The sequence below is a fragment of the Cavia porcellus genome, unplaced genomic scaffold (assembly GCF_034190915.1).
Source record: "Cavia porcellus strain 051 isolate PalLab524CR breed Dunkin Hartley unplaced genomic scaffold, mCavPor4.1 scaffold_1, whole genome shotgun sequence".
Classification (NCBI taxonomy): Eukaryota; Metazoa; Chordata; class Mammalia; order Rodentia; family Caviidae; genus Cavia; species Cavia porcellus.
This window is the reverse complement of record NW_026947484.1, coordinates 59332224-59354491: the sequence shown is the minus strand read 5'-3', so window position 1 is coordinate 59354491 and position 22268 is coordinate 59332224. Positions and strand designations below refer to the sequence as shown.

Below are 22268 nucleotides of genomic sequence, written 5' to 3'. Positions count from 1 at the left end.
GCACTGCCTCCTCTGCCAAGGACTCGGCAGTGTTTGGAGTCTTGGTGTCTCTTGAGAAGCGGACCCAGAGCGCCAGGCAGCTGGTGACAGCCTGCAGGCTCCTCAGGGAGCCTATGGCAAAGCATGCCTCAAGGCTCCAGCTGTGCTTATTATGGAACCACATCCCACTTATTTACCCATTGAGGCTGCCAAGAGCGCAAGGAAGTGATCCACATTCCGGTGGATCTGATGGAGGGTGGGAGAGGGCCTCACTGCAGCCTGGGGAGAGGGCATGGGTCAGCAACTTATCTCTCCCGGGAAGGGGACACCCCAGGCAGAGAAGCTCTGCAGAAAGGAGCCCGGCCTTGGGCTCAGTGATGGAGTGTGCTCTGAAGAGGAAGGAGAAAGCAGGCAGGATTCAGGGGGCTGGAGTGAGGGGCAGAAGGGTTTCCAAGCAGCCGTGGCGCCCTGGCAGGTGCCAGCTATGGGAGCCCGGAGGGCCGGGCAGGTGCAGGGCCTGGCAGCCTATTCAAGATGCTGCAGAAGCCGGCTAGAGATTGTGGGTCCCCGGCAGAACTGCACGCACAGCCCGATTCCACAAAGAACTTTCCAGAAATGCAAAGGAGGATGAACTTCATTAATTTGAAATTAACTGTAGAAACTGTTGGATGACTTAGTGGAAAGTCGAAATTGTGGATGATTTTTAAAGGAATCCTATTTCATAACTTTCGGTTGCTATGACTATTATGAAGTAATATATGCAGCTATTAATTATAGAAACGGGATCAATAAACTTTACAATTCACAATAGGCCAGCGTGAGGTGAAAACACATACTCAGCACATAATTTACCGGTACCGGCTGTGCTGACCGATGTGGGGTGGTCGTCCTCACTGGGACCTCCGTGCAAACTGCTGAGGGTCCTACTCACGTGAGGGGTCCAATAGCTGGGAGCCCGCATCGAGGAGGCGTCAGCATAAGTGTGAGACTTCAGACACCAATATTCTCTTCCTTTAACTCAGACCTCACAGTGCAGAGTGGGGCTGCCCCTGGCCACGCCTCTCCTCTGCTCCTCACAGGCCTGTGGGGGACCCCTAGCCTGCACCCCTGAAACCACGTGTGTGAGGGGAGCCAAGCAGCTAGGCACAAGGCCAGCGTCCCTGGGGGTGACTGTCCTCCTCTGCAGAATACAAGAGGAGAGGGAAGGACTGAGACACCCAGGGGTCCCCACAATGGGCTGCTGATGCTGGAGAGGAGGAGGCCGGTATGGCCCCGGCAGTCCTCCCTGTGTCTGGGACTCCTCAGGACCACCCCCTCCAGTCTCAGACCCTCATTCTGCTGGGTGCCCCCACAGCCCCAGCAATTCACACCCTGGCTATGGAGCATCCGTCCTTGGCAGTACATTCACACTGCAGACAAGGCCAGCAGGTGAGGAGACCAGGACGGCCTCTTTGGGCTTCTGCCAGAGGCATCCACCCCTTCTGCTTTGTCCACTCAGGGCCAGCTGGGTCCTGCTCCCCGGACACTAGTGTCACTCTGCTCCCTGTCCCCAGTGCTGCCCCAACACTCACCATCTTCCCTTCCACCCGGCCCAGCTTCCTGGAGGCAGACATCCTCCAGCCACATGGAGACGGCCCTGTCCTGCTGGTCAGGTGTCACCTTGGAAGGGCTCCTGGGCTCAATCTCTGCTGGCCTCCCTATCCTGGGGATGTGCACATACCCATGGGCAGGCCACCTGACCACTCTGACCATCCACCTTCAGACAAGGGACCCATTCCTACTCCTGAGGTCCCTGGGCAACTCAGGGAGGCTCTCCGGGGTGTTCAGCATCGGGGAGTCCACACAGCACACATCATGACCCTGGTCACACCTGCTGCCCACAAGTCACAGACAGGCAGCAAAACCAGCTTGACCAGCTTGGTCTTTCGAATTTGTGTCAGCCCCACCCCCTCCACAATGTCACCACTCCCCACAAGCCTGTGGGGACCCACTTCATGCAAAGCTATGTCCTTGGCCATGGCCATGTCAGTGAGAACTCACTGGGTAGCTTTGCTCATGGCTTGGTGCTGCAGGCTCTGAGTTTGCCATGGAAAAGCTGTCCTGTTCCCCAGGCCAGGCGAGACTGCACACCAGCCCAGGCCAGGCAGCTGTGGCTTGCCCTGAGGCTGCAGGCCAAGCCCAGCCCTGAAGCTGTGTGACTCAGGGCCCACAGGTGCCCTCTCCCAGCCCCACGGGTTTCTCTTCCTGCCAATGTCAGGAAGCGTGTTTCTCTGCATGCCTGTAGGTTTGCAGAGGCATCTCCAGAGCTGACAGGCAACATCAGCTGCAAGTGGGTCTCCAGGGCTCAGCAGGTGCAAATGGTGGCCACCTCTCATCCCTGATAACCGGCAGCAGCCTCTGTGGCCTGGCAGGGCAAGAGCAGTGGGTCTGCTGGCTGTGTGTGTACCCAGCAGTGGCCTGTTGGACCTGCCCTTTGGAAGCGAGATTTGCACACCCTGCCATGTGCCCCAGTGAAGCACATAGGCCGGGGGTCACGGGGCCATGCAGCCATTGTCACGCTCAGTCTGGGACACGTCCACCGCCATCCCTCAGGAAGCCCATGCCCTTTAGCATTCGCCAACCCGGCTCTAGGGACCACCTGTCCCACTGCTATGGGAGTCTTCAAAAGCCCCCGAACCCAGGCTCGAGTGGGTGTACAGGGTCGGGGAATCTCAGGAGCACCTGTCCCCAGGCCTCCGCAGCCGCTGGACCTGCCCCATCCAGGCTGGGTGGAGCCAACCCCACAGCCCATCTGCTCCAGTCTGCCAGGCCTGTTTTCAGCCTCACCCTTGGCTTTGACCTCTAGGGATGGAGATTGGAGCCTCGAATGGCTCCTCTGGGTCTCAGCTTGACCCCTTGATTGCTCTCTGGCCCACTCACCCTGGCTGGGCAGTAATGTGGGGGACCAGTATGCAGCTGCCCCAGCCCTGAGTCCCTTTGACTCAGCCCTGGGACACGGTTGTCCTGCTGCTCCTGCCCTTCCTTCCCATGGCATGTGGACTGGGACAGCTCTGCGGTCGGAACTAAATGCCCTTATTGTCCATCAGGCTCTGCACTGGTCTTGGACTCCAAAACCAGCTAGAAGTTTCTAAAGGAAACTGGGTACAGATGAGCCTGCATCACAAGGCCACTTTTGGTCGGAACTAAATGCCCTTATTGTCCATCAGGCTCTGCACTGGTCTTGGACTCCAAAACCAGCTAGAAGTTTCTAAAGGAAACTGGGTACAGATGAGCCTGCATCACAAGGCCACTTTTGCAGTCAGATAGATCTGGTAATCCTGCTCCTGCTCGAGAATCTGACTGGGCTCCTTCTCCTCCTCCTCCTCCTCCTCCTCCTCCTCCTCCTCCTCCTTCTTCTCCTCTTCCTCTTCCTCCTCCTTTCCCGCTGCCTCCTGTTCTTCATCTGTGCATCTGTGCATCTTCCCCTGAGGAGAGCAGGGGCCCTCACCGCCTCACCTCTGCTGCACTGAAGCCAGCATCCCGGCAAGATCCACATGGCAGATCCACATGGGTCAGGATCTGACCCAGTCTGCTGCTTCCCTGGGTGGCACTGCAGGCACGGGCACAGCGCAAAGCAGGGCTGCGCAAAGAAGGGCCTGGGTGCAATTCAGTGGAACCTTAATCTCACCAGAAGGAACCGGGCTGAGCTTGTCCAACAGACATAACCTGGCACCCTGACTCGTAAATGACAGGACCAGGAGCATAGCCTGGCCTGGGTGTGGGACAGCAGTGATGAAGACACTCCTCACACCTGGCCCCGGGTCTGTCATCTACCCAGGCCAGGGCTTGGTCCTAGTCTTGAACATAGGGAAGGTGAACCGAAGCGTCCACAGCTCCGCAGGGCCCACCTCGTGTCCTACCAAGGCTGCCCTGGGTGAAGAAGAAGAGATGTAAATACAAAGCAGAGTTCATGGATGCAGCTGGCACGCATAAACTGGGTTTTTATTAGAATGTTAGAAAGGCAGCGTATGCGCAAACTCCTGACTTTCTGACCCAGTCTGCTTCACTGGGTGAGGTTGCTCGGGTTTAATGACTACGCCAGAAACTGGCACTTGGGTGTCCACTCAGTGACAGCAGCAGCTGCCTCTGCAGCACGCACACATGGGGAGACCGAGGCACCACCGCTGGGGACAAATGCACATGACCATGAGGATGGGGTCTGACTGTGCACCAGGTGCAGAAGGTGGAGTTAACACTGCCCTGTGCCTTCCCCTGCACCCCAGCAGCCACACTGTCACTGAGAACCACATGACAGTGCTTATACGTGACAGTCTTGGGCCCCTTTGCTGGCTGTCCAAGCCTGCTGTGTCCTGTGGGCCGAGAGTCAGACATGCCTCTGGTCTACAAATTTAATGTGAAAGTGGAAACTCGGTTTCTGCATGTGGAAGGCGTCTGTGGCAGTGATTCCAAGAGAGAGGAGTCGCCTTGAGAGTCATGCAGTGGACTTCGGAAACCACAATAGCAGCTGCAGCGGTTCCCAAGAATCGCAGTACCCGCACAGGCCGTAGGACACAGTCTGCTTGTTTGGAAAGGCCTGGCATGGCCACGGGGTCAGTGTCTTAGCTACTTCCCACTTTACTGAGACAAAATGCCCAACGCCCACCGCGGATGCCAGCTTCCTTCACCAGGATAACTAGTCCTCACCCCAAGCTCAGCCTCCTAAAAGGTCCCCAGACATGAGCACACGTGGCCTGGAGTCCAGCTGCCAGCAGAGTCCTCTTCCCAACAGAAGCCTCGAGAGCCTGCTTTCTCTGGTCATAGCTCCCACAGTACTGAAGTCAGGGCCGCCTGCAGCATCCAGGGGCTGTTCCGCCTGTGTCTCCAAAGCCTTCCAGGGGCCTCCAGGAGGCAGGCCCAGAGGTCACAGACCACACGGTCAGAGGCCAGCTTCACAGCAGCAGCCCCCTCTCCGGCACCAAAACCTGTCTCGGGTACTTCCTTTATCACCCAGCAAAGCACCTAACACCCACAGCCTCAGGGAGGAAAGGTGTATCCTGCCCACCCCCCAGGCAGAATGGGCTGGCACAGGGGCTTGGTGGAGGAGAGCTGCTCACAGCATGGTGGACAGGAATCGGGCGAGATGAGGGAGGAACCAGGCAGCAAGAGAGACGCCCTCCCGGGCCATGCTCCCCACCCCACGATCCTCCTCTTCCTGAGGGACCTCCATAAGCTGTGATTCTCCATAATCCTATGGCCTTCCAAAAGCACAGGAGGCCTTGGGGACATCCTCTTTCATATTTTATAAGGAAATGGAAGCATCTGAGGAGAAGAATAACTGCCTCTCACTTCTTTGCTCCGATCTTGATGCAGTGCGGGGCCAGCTCCCTGCCTGGTGCAGGTCTGCCCGTCACACCCAGAGACGCCCCTCTAACAGGAGAGAATCCTCCATAAACAGTCCTGTGACCAGAGAAGCTGGGGACCCGTAGGCTGGACCATGTGGCTGCATTTTCTGATGAGTCCTGCGTTCGGAAACTTGTTGGTTGTTGGTTAACGGAGCCTTTCCCAAGCTGCCTGGGTCTCATGATTCACAGCTCACGGAGTACTGTCAAGATCCTGCAGATTTCCTTCCTTTCCCTTGTTTTCCAGTTTTTGTTGTTGTTGTTGTTGTTGTTGTTGTTGTTTTTCTTTAGTACTGGGGATTGAACCCAGGACCTTCCTCTGAGCCACATTTCTGACTTTTAAAAATGTTTTATTTGAGACAAGGTCACACTGTCACTCAATTGCTCAGGCTCTGGCTGGACTCAAACTTTCAGTCCTCTTGTCTCAGCCTCCCAAAGTGCTGGGTTCTTGGCCCAGCTGGGTGCCTGTTTCTTGCACCTTGCTGGGCTCTGCCCTGGCCACAGTGGGTGAGGGAGGCCCCTGCCAGGCCAGAAGTGGGGGCTTCTGTGCCCTGGCCACGCTTGCACTCTCAGGTCTTCCTTTGTGCTGTTCCCACCTCCTGGGCCATGGGCATCAATGACCACAGAGCTCAGGTCCCCGAGCCTCCGATCCCTCGATGGCTGCTGCCACAGAGGAGCCTTGCGGTGATGCCCTGCTCATCTACCTTGGCACAGCAGCAGCCCCGACCCTAGGTGGCCGGGCCTCAGCAGGAGTGCCCAGCAGCAGTGCTTCTGCCTCTGCCCCTACTTCCCCTCTCCCCACCGACCCTGTCCTCAGCAGTGTTCCCTCAGCATGGCTGATACCCACCTGGTGCTGGTCCTGCAGAAGCTTCTGGCAGTGCAACATCTTTCTTCTGGTCGCCAGGACCATGGCTAGCCATTGTCTGTCTTCTCACCCCATTCTCTGCTCTTCTTTGGCAGCTGCGCTGTCTGGGCGATTCTCTCCAGATGTAGCCACATCTGTTTACTCGGTGGCCACCCCCAGTACCCATGTGGGTCCCCAGGTCCCCTCTCAGCCCTGCTGCATGATTCTTCCAGGCCCCAGCCAGGTCGAGGCACTGTCCTGTGCTCAGCACTGGCAGCCTGGGCAGCCGCTTCCAGCTAGCAGCTCCCCAGCCTCAGCTCTAGGAGACCTCCAGGCAGCCCAGCCCAGGAGGGCACAGGGCTGAGGAAGGGGACGTGGTAGCTGCCAGTGCACCTGGGTTTTCAGCAAAGGGCTGGTTCAGCAAGGTTTCCTGGAAGTCCTCCACCCAGCTTCTTCCCGAAGGACCTCAAAGGGGCGCCCATTCCTTGATGCCACCTGGAAAACACAGCTGCAGCCTATGGGTCCCCAAGGGCCAGGCCAATGGCACAGCCCTCCTGAGTGGGCAGAGACAGCGGGCTTCACTTTGGCACTGCCCTTGCATGTTGGACAGGTCCAGCAAGCAGACGCCGCACCTTATCCCACACAGAAGTCACGGCTCCTCACCTCCATCTGCATGCCCGGAGCCCAGCGCTCCCATCCAGCCCAAAGCCAGGCGCACCCCGAACTCTGCCCTCCAAATCCAGTGTCCCAGAATGCTCCAAGTCTACCTTCCAAAAGTGCTTCTCCGCCGTGGGCACTCCGGGGGCAGTGCATCCCAGCTGGCTTCATTGTCACATCAAGTTCTCTGAGACTGGTAAGCCAGGGCCCAGGAGCTTGCTGTAGGTGGCAGGAGAGATGTCCATCAAGCCGCTGTGGAGTTGGAAGGTGCTCTGGCCAGGCTGACTCTTCAGATTGTACACCGCATCACCCAGGCTTCTTGTCCCACTCACTGGGTGGCCGAGGAAAATTTCCAGAGAGGATCTCAGGGCAGGCAGCCAACTGCCACTCTCCCAGCAGCCCCAGGCCTCAGCACACCAGTGCCTGCCGCCTCAGGCTCATCCCCCTCAACCACCAGAAGGGCTTCTCAGAGCACAGCTGAGCCACACTGCAGGATTGTCCCAAACCCACCCATCACCCCTTCCCTCGGGGACTCAGCACCCTGACTCCTTACCCGGTCTGCACCACTCACCACAATGGCCGAGCACTTCCATCCTGCACACACACTGCATCTTTGCGGGTGAGAGGCTCAATTCCTGTTCAGCAAACCTCCATTACCCCCAAGGCTGGTCTTGGGGTCTCTTGGAGAGGCCTCCCTTGAAACCCCAGAGGGGGTGACATCCTATTGCCACACCTGGCCTGTCGTGGGTGTGAGTGAGTGACCAGGCTGCATGGACACTGCTCAGCTTGCTTAGGGACTTGACTCAGTCCCCAGGGAGGGCCCCCAGGGAATCTCTCATGGTCAGGACACACAGCTTCTGCCCAGGAGCTGACATCCCACACTCAGCTCCTGGGACAGGTGCACTGCTTGGGGTGGAATGGGCCTCTTCCGTACCCATAGAGTGCTCCAGGGAAGGTGGCAGGAGGCTGGACCTGCTGGACACCCTCCTGCCTGACGCATGTCCCTGGGTCCTGGAAGTGGGATGAAGATGCCCCAGAACCTGTGCAAGTTGGTGCAGCAGAGAATCCTCACATCTATTCACCTTTGTGTTGGTGAATACTGGTGTCACCTGCTGGGACAGTCTCTGAGCCCCCACTCTTTGCCTACTGCTTGAATTCTACCGGAGGGTCCCCTCCAATATCAGTGTCCACTGGAGCAAAGTGGCTCAGCCCTGGACATTTCTGCATTTCCTGAGCACTTTATGATGAACATAATAAGATCTCATAGTAGTGTGTGTGGTATCTGTAAATACATAATGGAAGGGCATGTCCACTCAGAACCACTCTGGGGGCTGGGGTCAGATCCCAGGCCCCCTACCTGCTAAGCACCTGCTGTGGCCGCGCTGTGTCACTAGCCCAGATGCATTTTGTGCCAAGGAGCTTGCACTGTTCCTGGAAGTCTCCCAGAGACCATTTGCCAGACTGCAAAGACTGGAGGCGTCTTCAGCTTCCACCACTGCTTGAGCGAATCCAGGGCTGAGCTGCCTTGCTGCAGTGGACGCTGAGGTTGGAGGGGACCGCGGCTGCAGTCCAAGCAGGACACCAGGAGAGGGGACCCAGAGGCTGTTCCAGAAGGTGACACCACTGTCACCCGGGAACAGGAGCGGGAGGAGCTGTCCTCGGTGCCTGAGTCAGGCCAAGAGCAGCTCCATGGGAGCCAGGACACCACTGTGTCTATCGCCATGCCTGACCCCAGCTCCTGTGGGCCCAGGAGTAGAGATGGGGGAGAGGAAGGAGGTGGCTGCCAGTGTGGCCTGAGGTGCCCTTCAGCCATAGGCACAGCCTCAAAGAAGGCAGAGGCAGAGCCACCTCCAGGGCTTGACAGGCGCCCCCCGGGACAGGAGGGGATGGGCAGGGCTGGTGAGAGGGAGTACGGGAGAGGGCAGGGGGCAGGGGGCAGGGGGCCCCAGGAGCAAGACGAGGACACAGACAGTGCCCCAGGGGCCAGCCCAACCTAAATGCAGGGAAGAGGGGTACCCACCCATGACCTCTGATCTCCCGAGGAAGCAAGGAGAGCTGTGGGCCGGCTGGGGTGCAGGCTTTCCCAGAACACAGGAAAAATCGGGGAAACAGTGTGATCATGATCAGGCTTCTAAACCTTCACCCTGGCTCTTGGCATTCCGACAGCAGCAGACCATGGCTCTGAGGCCACAGCCACCTCTGCTGATAAACGGGGCTCGGTCAGAACAATGTTTGTGTTTGAAACCTTACTGCAATGAGAGGGCACCGCCACGCTCCCCCTGCCGGCCGTCACTCTGCCCGCTTTCTGAGCAGTTGGGGGTCCTCTCTCCTGAGTCTTTACGAAGTGACCAAAAATACAGTGATTGCAGCTGCCAAGCACCTTCCAAAAAAAAGTGATGTCATAAAAACGAGACGCTGTGTCCTCATCCACCTTAGCCACCAGATTCGGCACCAAGACTCCTCGACTTTCCCCAAAGTGAATATAACTCTGAAAGGGAAACATCTGAATGCACTGGGACACGGGCAGCCATGGCAGCACAGCTAGAACAGGAGAGAGGATGTCCAGAACTGCTTCAGGAAGAGGAAAGGAAGACGGGATAAGAATGTTGGGGAAGGTTAGAGCGGGCTTCAGTTCGCAGCAAGGTAACTTTTGCTGTAATAATTAGAATATTTAGACATTTGCTGTATTTCCTCATTATCTGCCACCCTTGCCTTTGCAAAGTGCCTCAGTTATTGTGAACTTTTACAATGCTGTGTCTTCCACAGTCCAGCAAGGTCAGTAATCGTAAGTTCTGTTCGGTTTCTTGCTTTGTTTGCTGAAGTTGCCCCAAACTCACAGTCCTCTCCCCTCAGCTTCTGGCAGGTGCCGCCACGTGCGGTACATTTTCATATTTCCATTCTGCAGATGGAGAAATAAAAGATCCAAGTGGTCAGCTCAGTTAGTCCAAGGCTTGCAGCTGAGGCCCAAACTCCCAGAGGAAGCTGCCCCCGGCCACAGCCAGGAAGCCCGCAAGGCAGGAAAGGCTGGCGGTGTGGCTGGTCCTGCCTCGCATTCGTGACCCCGGGGACTTGTTCTAAAACTATCCTGTGTTCCTTTACAGCGTGCAAGAGGAAAGAGCAAGAGCACGGAAAGGATCGAGGCAACACACCCAAAAAGCCCAGGCTGGTCTTCACCGATGTCCAGCGCCGAACTCTGCACGCGATATTCAAGGAGAACAAGCGTCCATCCAAAGAGCTGCAGATCACCATCTCCCAGCAGCTGGGGCTGGAGCTCAGCACAGTGAGCAACTTCTTCATGAACGCCCGGCGCAGGAGCCTGGACAAGTGGCAGGACGAGGCAGGCGCCAGCTCCGGGGGCTCCTCCTCCTCTAGCACCTGCACCAAAGCGTGAAGGGAGCCACGGACTCAAACCTCGGTGGAAAAGCTTTAACTTTAAAAGAGAAGATTTTTAAAGACCAGGACCTCGAGAGAGCAGGTTTATACTCAGAAGTATTTGAAGAAAAAGAAGTGATATTTATAGTCCAAAGAAACCAAAGACTCAGCTCACCTGACTCTGTTTGGAGACACATGCTACGGCGGGCGGAGTGGCAACAGGAAGGCCAGGTGGGATCTCCACCTCTTGCTCCCGCAGCCCACGGCTGTTGTCACCGCACGCACACGGCTGCGGGTGGCTCGGAGCATCTGAACCCGGGCCACTGAGTGGACATCGTTAGGATCAGACTTCCTTGTCTGGTCCCCCATGCCATGGAGGTGTCCAGTGTGGCGGCACCATGTGCAGGTGTGCACACGTGTCCACACTTGCTCACACTCATGTGCGCCGCTGTGATGGGGACTCGGGCAGGATGAGTGGTCAGGAAGGGTCCGGTGACTGGGAGCGTGACATCGCCCATCAGGCTAGCCGAGTGTTGGAACCTGCCGGGCAATGGCCCGGTCGCAGACTCACCCACCAAAGGAGACCTGAACAGCACCCAGACCAGTGCATTCTCTTTGTTTGTTAAGGAATGTTCAGATATTTTTTAAGAAATGAAACAAGAGTCCGTCCATTAAAAAAAATCACCTAGGTACCAAAGAACACACTTAATATTATAGTGCAGGTATTTTATTGCAACAATTTTAATAACCAAAGCTATTTTTACACAAGAGGCTATGTAAAGTTATACCTATGAACTGATCTAGCTTAATACATACTGCATAGGTTCACTACTGCGATTCATGACTCTTGAAGCATTTGAAATATGAGTTTTCATAACTGGCAAGAAAGAATGTAGCTTCAGGGAGCCAGAGACTCCAGGCAGCACACCGTGCGGCCAACAGATGTCACCTGCTTAAACGTGATAGGTTCTCTCCTCATGGCTGAGAAAACCCAGGGTACTTCCAAGTAGGACCCCACTTGTACACAGATCTGTTTAACAAGGCAGGTAACCAAATTAGAAAATTGGTTCAAATTAGCAACAGACCCACCAATAAGAACTTAATTTAATTAGGTTAATTTAACTTAAATTTTTCATGTGTCTGGCGCTTAAAAATACTTCACAAACGCAGAATGGCCAGACCAACATCATTCTTCAGCTTAATTGTCCAAGACAGGCATGGCAGCATGTCCCTGTAGTCCCCGCTATTCAGGAGGCTGAGGCAGGAGGACCTCTTGGGCCAGGAGTTCAAGATCTGCCTATGTGACCTAGAGAAGAGGCCCGATCTCTTAATTAAATTAAGTTAAAGATTAAATTAAATTAAAATTAGTTGTTCGCTGTTTTGTAACCATCCTAAAAAGTAGTCAAACTGATTTACTGCCATCCCAGACACTGTGACTGGGACATTGTAAAACAGCAGGTGCTAACAAGAACTGGCCGAGCTGTGGAACTGCATGGAGAGAGCTGGATTCTAGGAAATGCAGCCCTTGAGTCCCATCGACATGGAAGCAGTTTATTTCCCTCAGCATAACCCCTAAAGTCTCCTACATTCTTTCTTGCTATTGGACGAAGCTGGAAATTTTATAACATAGGTTCCACTCTAACCGAGACAGATAAAAAGCTAGACCTGAGCTTCCAAAATACTAAGTTTTAAATTTCTGTTTCTCCAAATCACTCAGCTGTAGGGGAGAGGGGTCTATAAATCAAGGCAGAAAAGAAATCAGGCCCTAGTGGTACCCCGTGAGTCCTTGATTCCCACACACTTCTCTGAGATCAGCTGAACTACACATTCCCAGTACTTAGTTACACATCTCACTAGAACCAGAAATCCAAAAGTTACAGTAACTTGATAAGGTATTTACCGAGATTCGGTAAAATGCCCAAGCAAAACCCCAGATCACCTTACACAACACCTCACTCCTGAAGGCCAGGTGTCCACATCCACCCAGGACACGCAGGTCGCACCCAGAGGGGAGGCGGACCCGACCAGCCCTCGCATCGTGCTTCAGAGGAAGCGAGCGCCTGCGCTCCTTTGCCTGCCTACACCTGCGGGCGTTGGTCTTCATATTTTTTTATTTCATCCAAGACCCCAGCTAAAATTTTCCCTTCCTAAATATGGCACAGCTGTAGTTAGCTATTAAGAGACTGCTTCAAAGTCCACCCTTCAAGTCCACCCTAAAAATAGTCTTATAATGACCTAACAAGAAAAACATGATTAATTTTCTCTCAGAATAGAGGGAGCTGAGGGTACAGCTACCTAATGTATTTATAATTTAGGAGGGAGGAAAGTCTTACTTATTTAAAATATGAGAATTGCAAACCCAGGGAAATTCAAACCGTCTGTACACACTCTTTCCTGGCTTTGCCACCCCAGGAAAAACAGAATGATTCCAAACAACCTCCATTTGTTTTCATTGGACTTCCCCCCAAATTAATCTTACCACCTTGTGCATTTTCAGCCAGTGATCTTGGTCCTGTGTGGGCACAGTCTAAAAGAATATTGCTACATTTTAAATACCCCCTGCCGCAATGGATTTTTAAATAACTGGTTTCCCTACTTGCTGACACCAAAGATGGTTTTCACACCGGCATTGAATTTGCACGCTTTCCAAAATTTCAGGGCCTAGAAATACACTTTTCTCATAAACAGAGGCACAACTCGGAGCCTGGGATCATTTATTTTTTACTTGACCACACAGACTTTGCTTTGCAGAAGCCTGGTGGGCAGGCTGGGCCCCCACAGGCAGTGGCCTGCTGGAGCCCTGCGCAGCGGCCTGGGGTGCAGGGCAGATGCTGCCGGGCCCTGCAGCTCATCACAGTCCCGCTCTTTACAACTCGCAGCCTGGCAGCGGTGGACTGCCTGTTTGCTCATCGCTAATTGTATAGAACGCACCGGAGAAGGACGCCTCGTGCACCTGGTGACACATTTGTTAATTACGATACATACCGCGCTTTTTTTTTTTTTTTTTTTGTAGAATGGAAGTTAGTCTGTTTTTGCCACAAACCATTCAGGTCTTTTCCTAACAGGAAGCTTTCCTGAAAGATAGCCAGGAGGGATGAGGTCTGGACACCCCAGAGGTCTGCAGTTCAGGTGGAGATCTGGGGATTGGGCATGGGTATCCCAGCCCCTGCACAGACCCCAGAGACCAGAGGAAATGTGTGGGCATGTACAGAAGTCCCGCAGGGCTCCCCAGGAACGCAGGAAAGCACCAAGCTGTTCACTCATTCCACACCCACGGCCACCCCAGGAAGACAGGTCTTTGCAGGTTAAATGCAAACCGCCAAACCAAAGAGTCCTAGGACATTTTCCCCATGCGCTCGCTCCAGGGGCATTTCCCCTAAACACTGTCCCCTTCTTTTTACATAAAGGATGAAATCTATGCATTTAGCAAACAAAGAGAAAGCACTTCTCCCTTTTCTATCGGGTTGTTTAGGGTGCATTCAAACCCCAGAGGCTGTTTTGAGATGCTTCCCCCACCGTCTGGATGGTTACTGTGGTGTGGTTAGCTTTACAGAACATTTGGTAACTATTTCCTAAATAGTCCAAGGACAAAGAAGCAGAAGGTAAGAAATAGCTACTTCCACATGTAAAAAACAAAAAAACAAAAAAAAATGAAAAAAATGAAAAAAAGAAAAAAAAAGTAAAGATCTACTATTTATAGTGTGAACCAAAGACGCTACCTCACTCGATTTCCACTGGTGATTTTAATCACACTGATGATACCAAAGAATACCAAAGATGTTTTCATGCACGGCCTCGTCTGCAGAGGGACCCGCCCCGCCCAGCCCCGCCCCACCTGCTGTCCCCCCCTCTCAGTGTAAACTCCTCTTCATTCTTAATAGATACGATCACAACAACACCGTTAGGAAACACGCTCTTACAACTGCTAGCTGTTCTTGTCAATCTCTAGCAAACGTGTCGCAAACCTGTAACTCTTAGGATGAGTGCCTTGCTTGAACCAAAGTGTTAAACCGCTGTTAACCTCTCTCTCCTTATACTCTTTGAATACCTCAGCCTCTTAGGCCACAATGAAAAACAAAAAGGAATAATTATTCACCGTGGTGCTTTTTCCATGCAACCATGCAATGAAACTTTCTTTGATACCAAAGGATGACTTCCCCCACCCAATGTTTTGCTGATAAACCAAAGTTCCTCCTCCTTGTCCCACCCTGGCCTCCTTGGTCCCCGGGTCCCTCGCCAGGCCAGCCGTGTGTCACCTTTACCAATTCCTCCAAATACCTCATAGTAATAAAGTCTAGGGTTACGTTGTATAGAGAGTCTATGTGACAAGGCAGAACTTACTAGTTTGATAATTGTTAAGGTTACTTTTAAGAAGAACTTTAGAATTCTTATTTATTTTGTAGTTTGTATGTTGGAGACACCCCCTCCCCTTCCCTTTTGGTTCGGGGTTTATTTTCTGGGCTGAACTGCTCTGTTGCTCAAGGAAGACTTAATTTCTGGAAATGTCCCCCAGGTGGGCTTAGGGTTGTGTACTAATGCCAAGAATGGAATGAGGGAAGATTTTCATTTGGATGGCTTCTTACAAAGGTTTTGTGTTTTGTAGAAAATTTGTTTCCACAGGGTAAAAAAAAAAATCTATATATATATAAATATATATAATCTTTTTGTGAAACTGGTTCCTATTTTTCTCTATGACGTGCTGTGATTTTTTAATTTAATTACATTTTGTACAAGCTTGTTTAATCACTGCTTTAATTTATGACCGTGTAGTTGGGAAGATGTATATAATAGAGCGAGACGGCCCCAGCTCCGCGTGGCCGTGGGTTCTGAGTATGGGCTGAGCTGTGGGCAGGTCTCTCCCCCTGGCCCAGCTCGTCTTTCTGTCACTCGGAAAGGGGAGAGGCGTTATTCGTGTTTTCCGTTAGGTTATTAATTTTTAGGGGAAAAATGACTTCGGGAGTAAGACCCGAAATTCCAGAAGAACCGACGTGTTCCTTGTTTGAGAGCCCCGCATCCCGGAGGTAGAGACTGGTACGTTTTGGTTTTCTGTTAGCCATTCGCACGGGTATGAGAAGTAAAGAGACAAGCTAACTTGAACTCGGAAATCTGCTTGTTACCCCAAGTTTCTGGCAGCTTCCAGGCAGGGCCTGGGGACCCAGCCTCTCTTTGGCAAACCAGAGAACAAGGGACTCGGGCCCTGGGGACGAACTGGGGCTGCAGCTGCGGTGCTGGGCTCCCCTAGCCAAGCCAGCAGCAGAGCAGACTTGTGTGGCCTCAGCCGACCATTCTGATTTAAGAGCTTCAGAGCCATGGCGGTCCCCTCCACTCCCTGCCCACGGCCGCCCCCAACCTCCACACTAGAGCAGTGGCTCGGGCTGGCCGGCGGAGGAGCTGTGGTCTGTCTGTCTGTCTGTCCTCTCCCTGCCCTACCCACTGGAGTTTCCCGGCAGCTCCTGCATCTGCCTTTTCAGCACACAAAGTTCAGACTCGGTTCCCTTTGCGGAATCTCTCCCTTCAGGGCAGATACTTACCCGCTCCTTGCAGAGTTTCGCCTCCTTTTGCAGGTGTGTCTGGAGTGGGGCAGGAGGGGAGGCTTAGATTTCTGGTCAGAAGCGGCTTCTCCTTAGGAAGATTCCCCCGTGTGTATCTGATGGATGCTGTGGGGGTGTCCTGACCCCAACAGCAGGCATCGTGGTCCCATCCCCTGCGCCTTTGGTACCCAATGCGGAGCAGCTGTACCCACAAAGCCACCTTTTTGGTTTCTGTGTTCATCTTGATTTATTTTGTGGCATGGTCTGCATTTATTACATAATCATTGTGGGCTCATTTTAGATTTGCCACCTGAACCCAGTGACAGGTATGTTTTAAAAAAATAAACTTTAAAACTTATCTTCCTCTTGCTTCGATAGTGGTCTTCCTACATTCCTGTGCTTAGCGTCCAGTCCAGATCACCCCGTCACCCCGGACCTCTCCTTTCTCCTGCCTCATCTCCAGCACACTTCCAACCTCAGCTGTCATATCCGTGTGACTCAGTTTCCCTGTTCAAGTTAGCTTGATGGTTTTATGATGTAAGGAGGGTGCCTAAGACAATCATCAGGTAAAAAGTAACGCTAAGATAAAATAAAAAAGATTGGTAGGGTAGAAAAATCTTCCGAGAGCCAAGGGAGTTCTTCCTTAGCAGTGGAAAAAAATCGCTGAATAATGAATTAGAAACCTAACCACGAGGGGCTTAGAAGACTTTTGACAAAGGACAAATGTTGCCGTCGTTTTCTCTGTCGGTTAGTGGTTTCCACATTTCAGGTGAAATGATCTGTGCCCGTTCCGATCATCTGCAGATGCCCTGTCCCTCGTCGATGCTTCTGTGCGTGGTGTGTAGCCGCGGGGGTGCGGGGCCAGGCACCTCCGGCTTTGTTTCCCGGTAGCTCCTGTACCGCATCCCGCTTTCCCTCAGTTTTTTGTTTTTATTTTTGTTTTTGTTTTTAAGCTTCGCTACTGTCCTCGCTTTACGCCGTGCAATATCATCTGCTGTGTTTGCTAAGCAAAAAAAGAAAAAAGACAAAAAAAGCAAGTGATGACCCATCATGCTTTTCAGTGTTAAAATGTTTCAGCATTTATGTAGTCACCGAAATGTAGTCAATAAAATGTTGGATTTTCCAGCACTTTAAATTTAGACGATTCTCACGCCTTTTGTGTTGATTCCGCCTTAGTCCTGAGAGTGCAGGGCCGGGGCTTTCTCTGGAGGGTGAGTCTGAGTGGCCCAAGCCAGGGCCACGGCCACAGGAAAGATCAGTGAAGGAAGACCCAGGAAGTGTTGTCTGGTGGAGAGAGAGGGCACGTCTGTAAGTTGACCCTCAGAAGGCTGAGGCAGGAGGATCACCATGAGCTTGAGCTAGAGGCCAGCCTGGGTAACATCATGAGTTCAAGCCCAGCCTGAACTATGTAGTGAGACTCTATCTCAAAAAAGCAAAAAAATAAAGGAGCAGAGGTGGGGTACCGCATTTCTAGGGTTAGCCATTTATAGCAACCCACAGACTCTCAACAGAAATAAAAATCATGATTCGTGAAGGTGGCCCTTAACTCAGGTGACCTGCACACATGTGTGCCCAGGAGCCTCAGGAGCGAGGTGGGCTGCGAGCAGGGAGCCCCTTATTTAATGGGGACTGTTCAGAAGCCCAGGCCAGGAGTGGTGGTGCACATCTGTGTCCTGGCTATTTGGGGGCTGAGGGAGGGGGGCACCAGAGACCGGTGTTGGAGGCCAGCCTGGACACCACAGCAGCACGTCCCCCCCAGCGAAAGGCCTGGCTCCAGAAAGAGAAGTGGACTTAGATCTCCTGCTGTGCTGATTACTACTTTATGGCTTTGGGCCAATGACTTAAATTCCCTAACCCTCAGTTTCCCTGTCTGTAACATGGACACATCTACCCAAAGAAGTTGTGGAACCAGGAATTAAAAGTTGGTCAGGTGTAGCACGGTGTCTGGTGTGTGTATCCTCAGTAAACTTTAGCTTGTCTGTTCAATGCAGCATTGTGGGTTTTGGTTTTTTTATTATTTGTTTCCCTTGCACGGGAGGAGCACGAACTTTTCTGTAAGGTTTTCGATCGTCATACATGTATAGAAAATCCGAACTACCTTCCTTCAGCACTCACGTTATACTCCTGCGGGAGTTACACAGCCAGAGCAGGGGCCACGGTGTGAAAGGTGAACAGAGATCCCCAGCCCCACAGCACAGGGAGGCCCCGGGATGGGGCCTGGATGGGACCCCAGGGGTCTGGGCCCAGGCCGTTTGTAAAGACCAAGTCCACTGGAGCCTTGCACCAAAGGAGAGGCCACCAGAGGCCCCAACACGGGGCTGCTCTGCTCAGGGCGACTTGAAAAGCCCAGGGGCCTGGGAGGGGTTTCAGGGAGACCCCTGCCGCACCAGTCCACAGGCTGTAAGGCACTTTGGCATGCACGGGAGCCTGGGGCTGCCGGAACCCTCACCGCCAGCCTCCTGCTGCCCAGCCTCCTTCTGCTCCCCTGGCAGCATGGCACGTCCTGAGGGTTACAGAGGCAGCCCAGCCCATCACTCACCAGAAGCTTGGATAGTTTTTGTGATCAGGACCCCAGGTTAGGGTTGGGGTTATTGTTAAGGTTAGGATTAGGGTCAGGGTCAGGGTTAGGTTTTGGGGCTTCAGGTGAGTGGATTGGGGTTAGGGTTAGGGTCAGGGAGTTACAGTTAGGGTTAGGAAATTCCTCTCTCTGAAGTACAACACTTGTGCCTCGGGGCGTCTTTTCACAGCAGGCTGAGGAAACTGCCTCTGAAGTCCAGCAGCCTCCCCAGCATGGAACTCATGTTCTGTGCTCCCTTGGTCTTCTCATCCTGGATCCCTGGAGAAGAAAACACAAGAACACTGATTGCCGCAGATGTCCACAATTTCCCTGGAACCGTCCACTGCATTTTCTCTTTCTCCTGTCATGCACAGAGGGCCCAGTTCTTGCTTGGGATTTTTCCTGTTCTCCTGGCTCTGCCCTGTGGGCTGTGACCTTCAGGCTGTGCCCACCTTGCAGTTGTTATTTGGAGACCTGCACCTGGAGACCTATCTCTTGGTCCTTGTTACAGGGAGGGAGGAGGAGAAAAGGTCCCCATGGGCGGGGCTCCTGGGATTGGTGGGGCGTTGGGTCAAGGGACTCAGGTGTGGGAGTGGCACAGCAGGTGGTTCTGGCCTGGGGGTGACCTGTCCACAGCCTCGGTGTTCTGTAGTGAGGGCAGACCAGCACCCTGGGTCACAGGATGCCTGCGGGGCACAGTCTCTGGGTGGCACCCTGACAGAGGAGACTTAACAAACAGCTGGTCCTAATTACTGTGCAGCTCAGGGCGTCTGCGGCAGCAGGGCCACTGAGCCATTGTCCCTCGTTTCTCAAATCTGCTCTGACAGTGGCAGTGCTGGAAGCATGCATGAAGTTTGTTAGAAATGCAGGTATTGGCCCCATTCAGACCCCTGAGCACTACCTGGCGGTTGACAAAATCCCCAGACACTGAACCTTGAAGAACAGCCCAACTGCTGGCAGGGCCCAGGCCAGGGGTGGGAGCTGCAGCACCACCCATGGCACCACCCTGGTTCAGACTCTGGTGTGGGCACCAAGAGAGCCTGCAGACCAGAGCCTGGGGCTGCAGAGGCCAGGGCCAAGGCTCTGGGACAGTCCCGTGGCCGTGCAGTCTCCCCTCCCACCCCACTGAGGATTCTGTCTGTCCCAGGCTGGCAGAGGCCCAGTGTCAGGGCTGGGCACTATGCCTGAGCTGTGCCTCGGTGCCGAGGGTCTCACCCTTTGGGAGCATGTGTGTTGTGGCCATGATGGTGAGCAGGGAGCGTGAGAGTCACCATCAGAGCCACAGCAGTGCAAACCAGGACTCAGGGCCCTGAAGCCTGCATGGCCTGCTGTCCCGCTCCCCCCGCCACCAGCTCCCCCATACCCAAGTCCCGGCCCAAGACAGCTGTTCCTCTGCTCACCAAGCTGCCCACTGTGTGGCCCTAAAAGTCTCCTCCCGGTTCCCCAGGTGCCTGATGTCTGAAACAGAAATGCTCTGTCCTCAGTGACACAGTACCTCTCTCGGTTTGTGGCCACAGCTCAGCCTTAGAGCGCAAGAAGAAACTCTTATCTGGGAGAGTCCATGAGGCAAGCAGACAAGTCTAGGGAATTTTAACCGGATAGCAGGTGATGTCTGCACCATGCCAGTGTCATGTGATCACAGCTGAAGATGCACCCTCTCTCTGTCTCACTCTCTGTCTTTCTCTGTCTGTCTCTTTCTGTCTCTCTGTCTCTCTCTGTCTCTCTCTGTCTCTCTCTGTCTGTCTGTCTGTCTGTCTCTCTCTCTCTCTCTCTTTCTCTCTATCTGCTTTGGATCACAAATGGAAGGAATTATTCTTGCAAACCGAGGTTTCACTGTATTTATTTATTTGCCTGCTTTGGGGGCCCCTTTTCTAACACACACATGCACACACTCACACACACACACACACACACACACACACTCCCTCAGCCAGGCCAACACCCTGTCCTCAGAGAGACACAGCACAAAGTGCATGGTGAGCTTACTATTGTACTAAAAGACACGCAGCCCCAAGTCTCTCTCAATGCTCCCCTCTCAGTGCTCCCCCTCTCCATGCTCCTCCCTCAATGCTCCCCCATCTCAGTGCTTCCCCTGCCTGCACGCGCACTTCTCCTCCTGCTCCGGCCGCCTCCTGACGCAGCTCTGGGGTCCTCTGTCCTGGGTGTCTTCTCGCTGTCCTGTCTCCCTGATTAATTCAAAACACTGACCTTGCGAGGCCATCTTGACTTCAGGGAAGAGCCAGGGATCCCACCGTGCGGCTCTGGGGTGGCAGTAAGGTGACGAGGGCCACATCCACCATGCTATTGGGTGGCGCCTTTCAGGAGAATTTACTGTATTTTTTATCACCATGTGTAAGGCCTCTGAGGCAAGAGGAAGCCCAAGCTTCCACTGGCCGCCTCAGGCCCTGGGGTGAGTATATTCGCAGAGAGCAGGGGTCCGGAGCTGGGCTCACGGCAGCCTCTCTTACTGTGATAATTGGCTTTAACTTCCCTGTGCCCAGCTATGCCCCCATCACACAGCCTCTACCCCATCAACTGCCCTGGGTGAAGAGGAGCCAGCAGCCAGGAGATGCCCAGAGACTGTGCTGCCACTGAGTTCAGGACACATGGAGGGGGAAACACCTTAGACTGTGGCAGGGTGCACCAGTCATGGGCCACCCCAGGTCCCCATGTCTCCTGCTGCCTGGGAGGTGGCCGGGTGATGAGTTCCTGCCCGTGTCTCCAGGCCAGCTCAGCCATCTCCCCACTAAGGGGCTGCCCTGTTCACAGCCATCCCTGGAGCCTGCACCCTGACATGTGGCATCTGTGTGCTGACCACAGCAATAACTCTGTGTGCAGACCAACCCAGTGCTGTCTCTGTGCCCATAATGTTGGCTCCTTCCCAGCCTCCAGGGCTCACACCCCCACTCGAGGTGTACCCTGCGGCTTGCATGCTATAGATGTTAGTGATTTAGACTGGAACAGAATAAGGAACCTGTGGTTGTTACAGTCACAACTCCAAGTAGAATCTGCAGTGCTTACTAAGCAAAGCCAATGAAACCAATGTAGTCTGAAAATCCACTGGTACTCAACAAATTCTGATATTGCGGGAAGACACAATGTGTCAGTGTATGTCAATGGCATAGCTCGCTCACGACCCTGAGGAAAGTTTTAAAAATGAGCTGAAGCTGGGCATGGTGGTACATGGCTATCATCCAAGCACTTGGGGGGCTGAGGCAGGAGGAGCACCTCAAGTTTGAGGTCAACATCAGCTACATAGCAAATTCAAGCTTAGCATGAACTACATACTAAAGCCCTTTCGCAAAAACAACAATAACCACAAAAAGAAAAACACCAACTTTGTGACATTTTACCTTGTACTTTTCCCGTTCTCTCCTCCCCAACTCTGCATTAGCCCTGGGCTGGGTGGTGGAGCAGCTTGGTAATAGAGCACTTGCAAACAGATAGAAGGCACTGGGGGGGAAAAGCAACAACCTAGAAGATGACTCCCACTGTTGGAGAAGATAATTGTAACGATCAGTCCGCTCTAGAAGTTCCCCACAAATCTCTGTCCACAGGACTTTTTAAATTTGAACTGACCCAGAGCTCACCCAGTTCTAGCACCCTCATTCCTGAATCAGTCATCAAAAACAATCAGGGGCAAGTGTTTCGTGTCACAGCTGCCATGGGCTGTGGCAGTAGTGAGGGGACAGAGGCGCTAATCAAAAACTTGAAGGAAAAGCTGGAGCCAGCACACACCAAGGAGCTGAGCAGCTCTGCACAGCTTTGCGGGACAACGTGTTTTCCCTAAAGTCAGCAGCTATGAACAGTAACCACATCCTCAAACACAGCCACGCCTAGGTTAGCATTTGACCAAATACCTGGAGTCTGGCCAAGTGGACCACAAGACTCACCTTGACCAGAGACACAAGAGAACACGGAACAGGGTGTCCATGTACTGTGGAACTTAC

At 53.4% G+C, this 22268-nt stretch overlaps 1 protein-coding gene across 1 annotated transcript in view; it reads left to right on the top strand.

Moving 5' to 3' along the window:
• Onecut1 (one cut homeobox 1) overlaps positions 1-16900 on the top strand; it is a 33500-nt gene extending 16600 nt beyond the window's left edge. Inside the window, exon 2 of the mRNA XM_023565936.2 lies at positions 9960-16900. Within this exon, the coding sequence (XP_023421704.2) occupies positions 9960-10249 (290 nt within the window). The 3' untranslated portion in view covers positions 10250-16900. The remainder of the gene's footprint in view (positions 1-9959) is intronic.
• The last annotated feature ends 5368 nt before the right edge of the window (positions 16901-22268 follow it).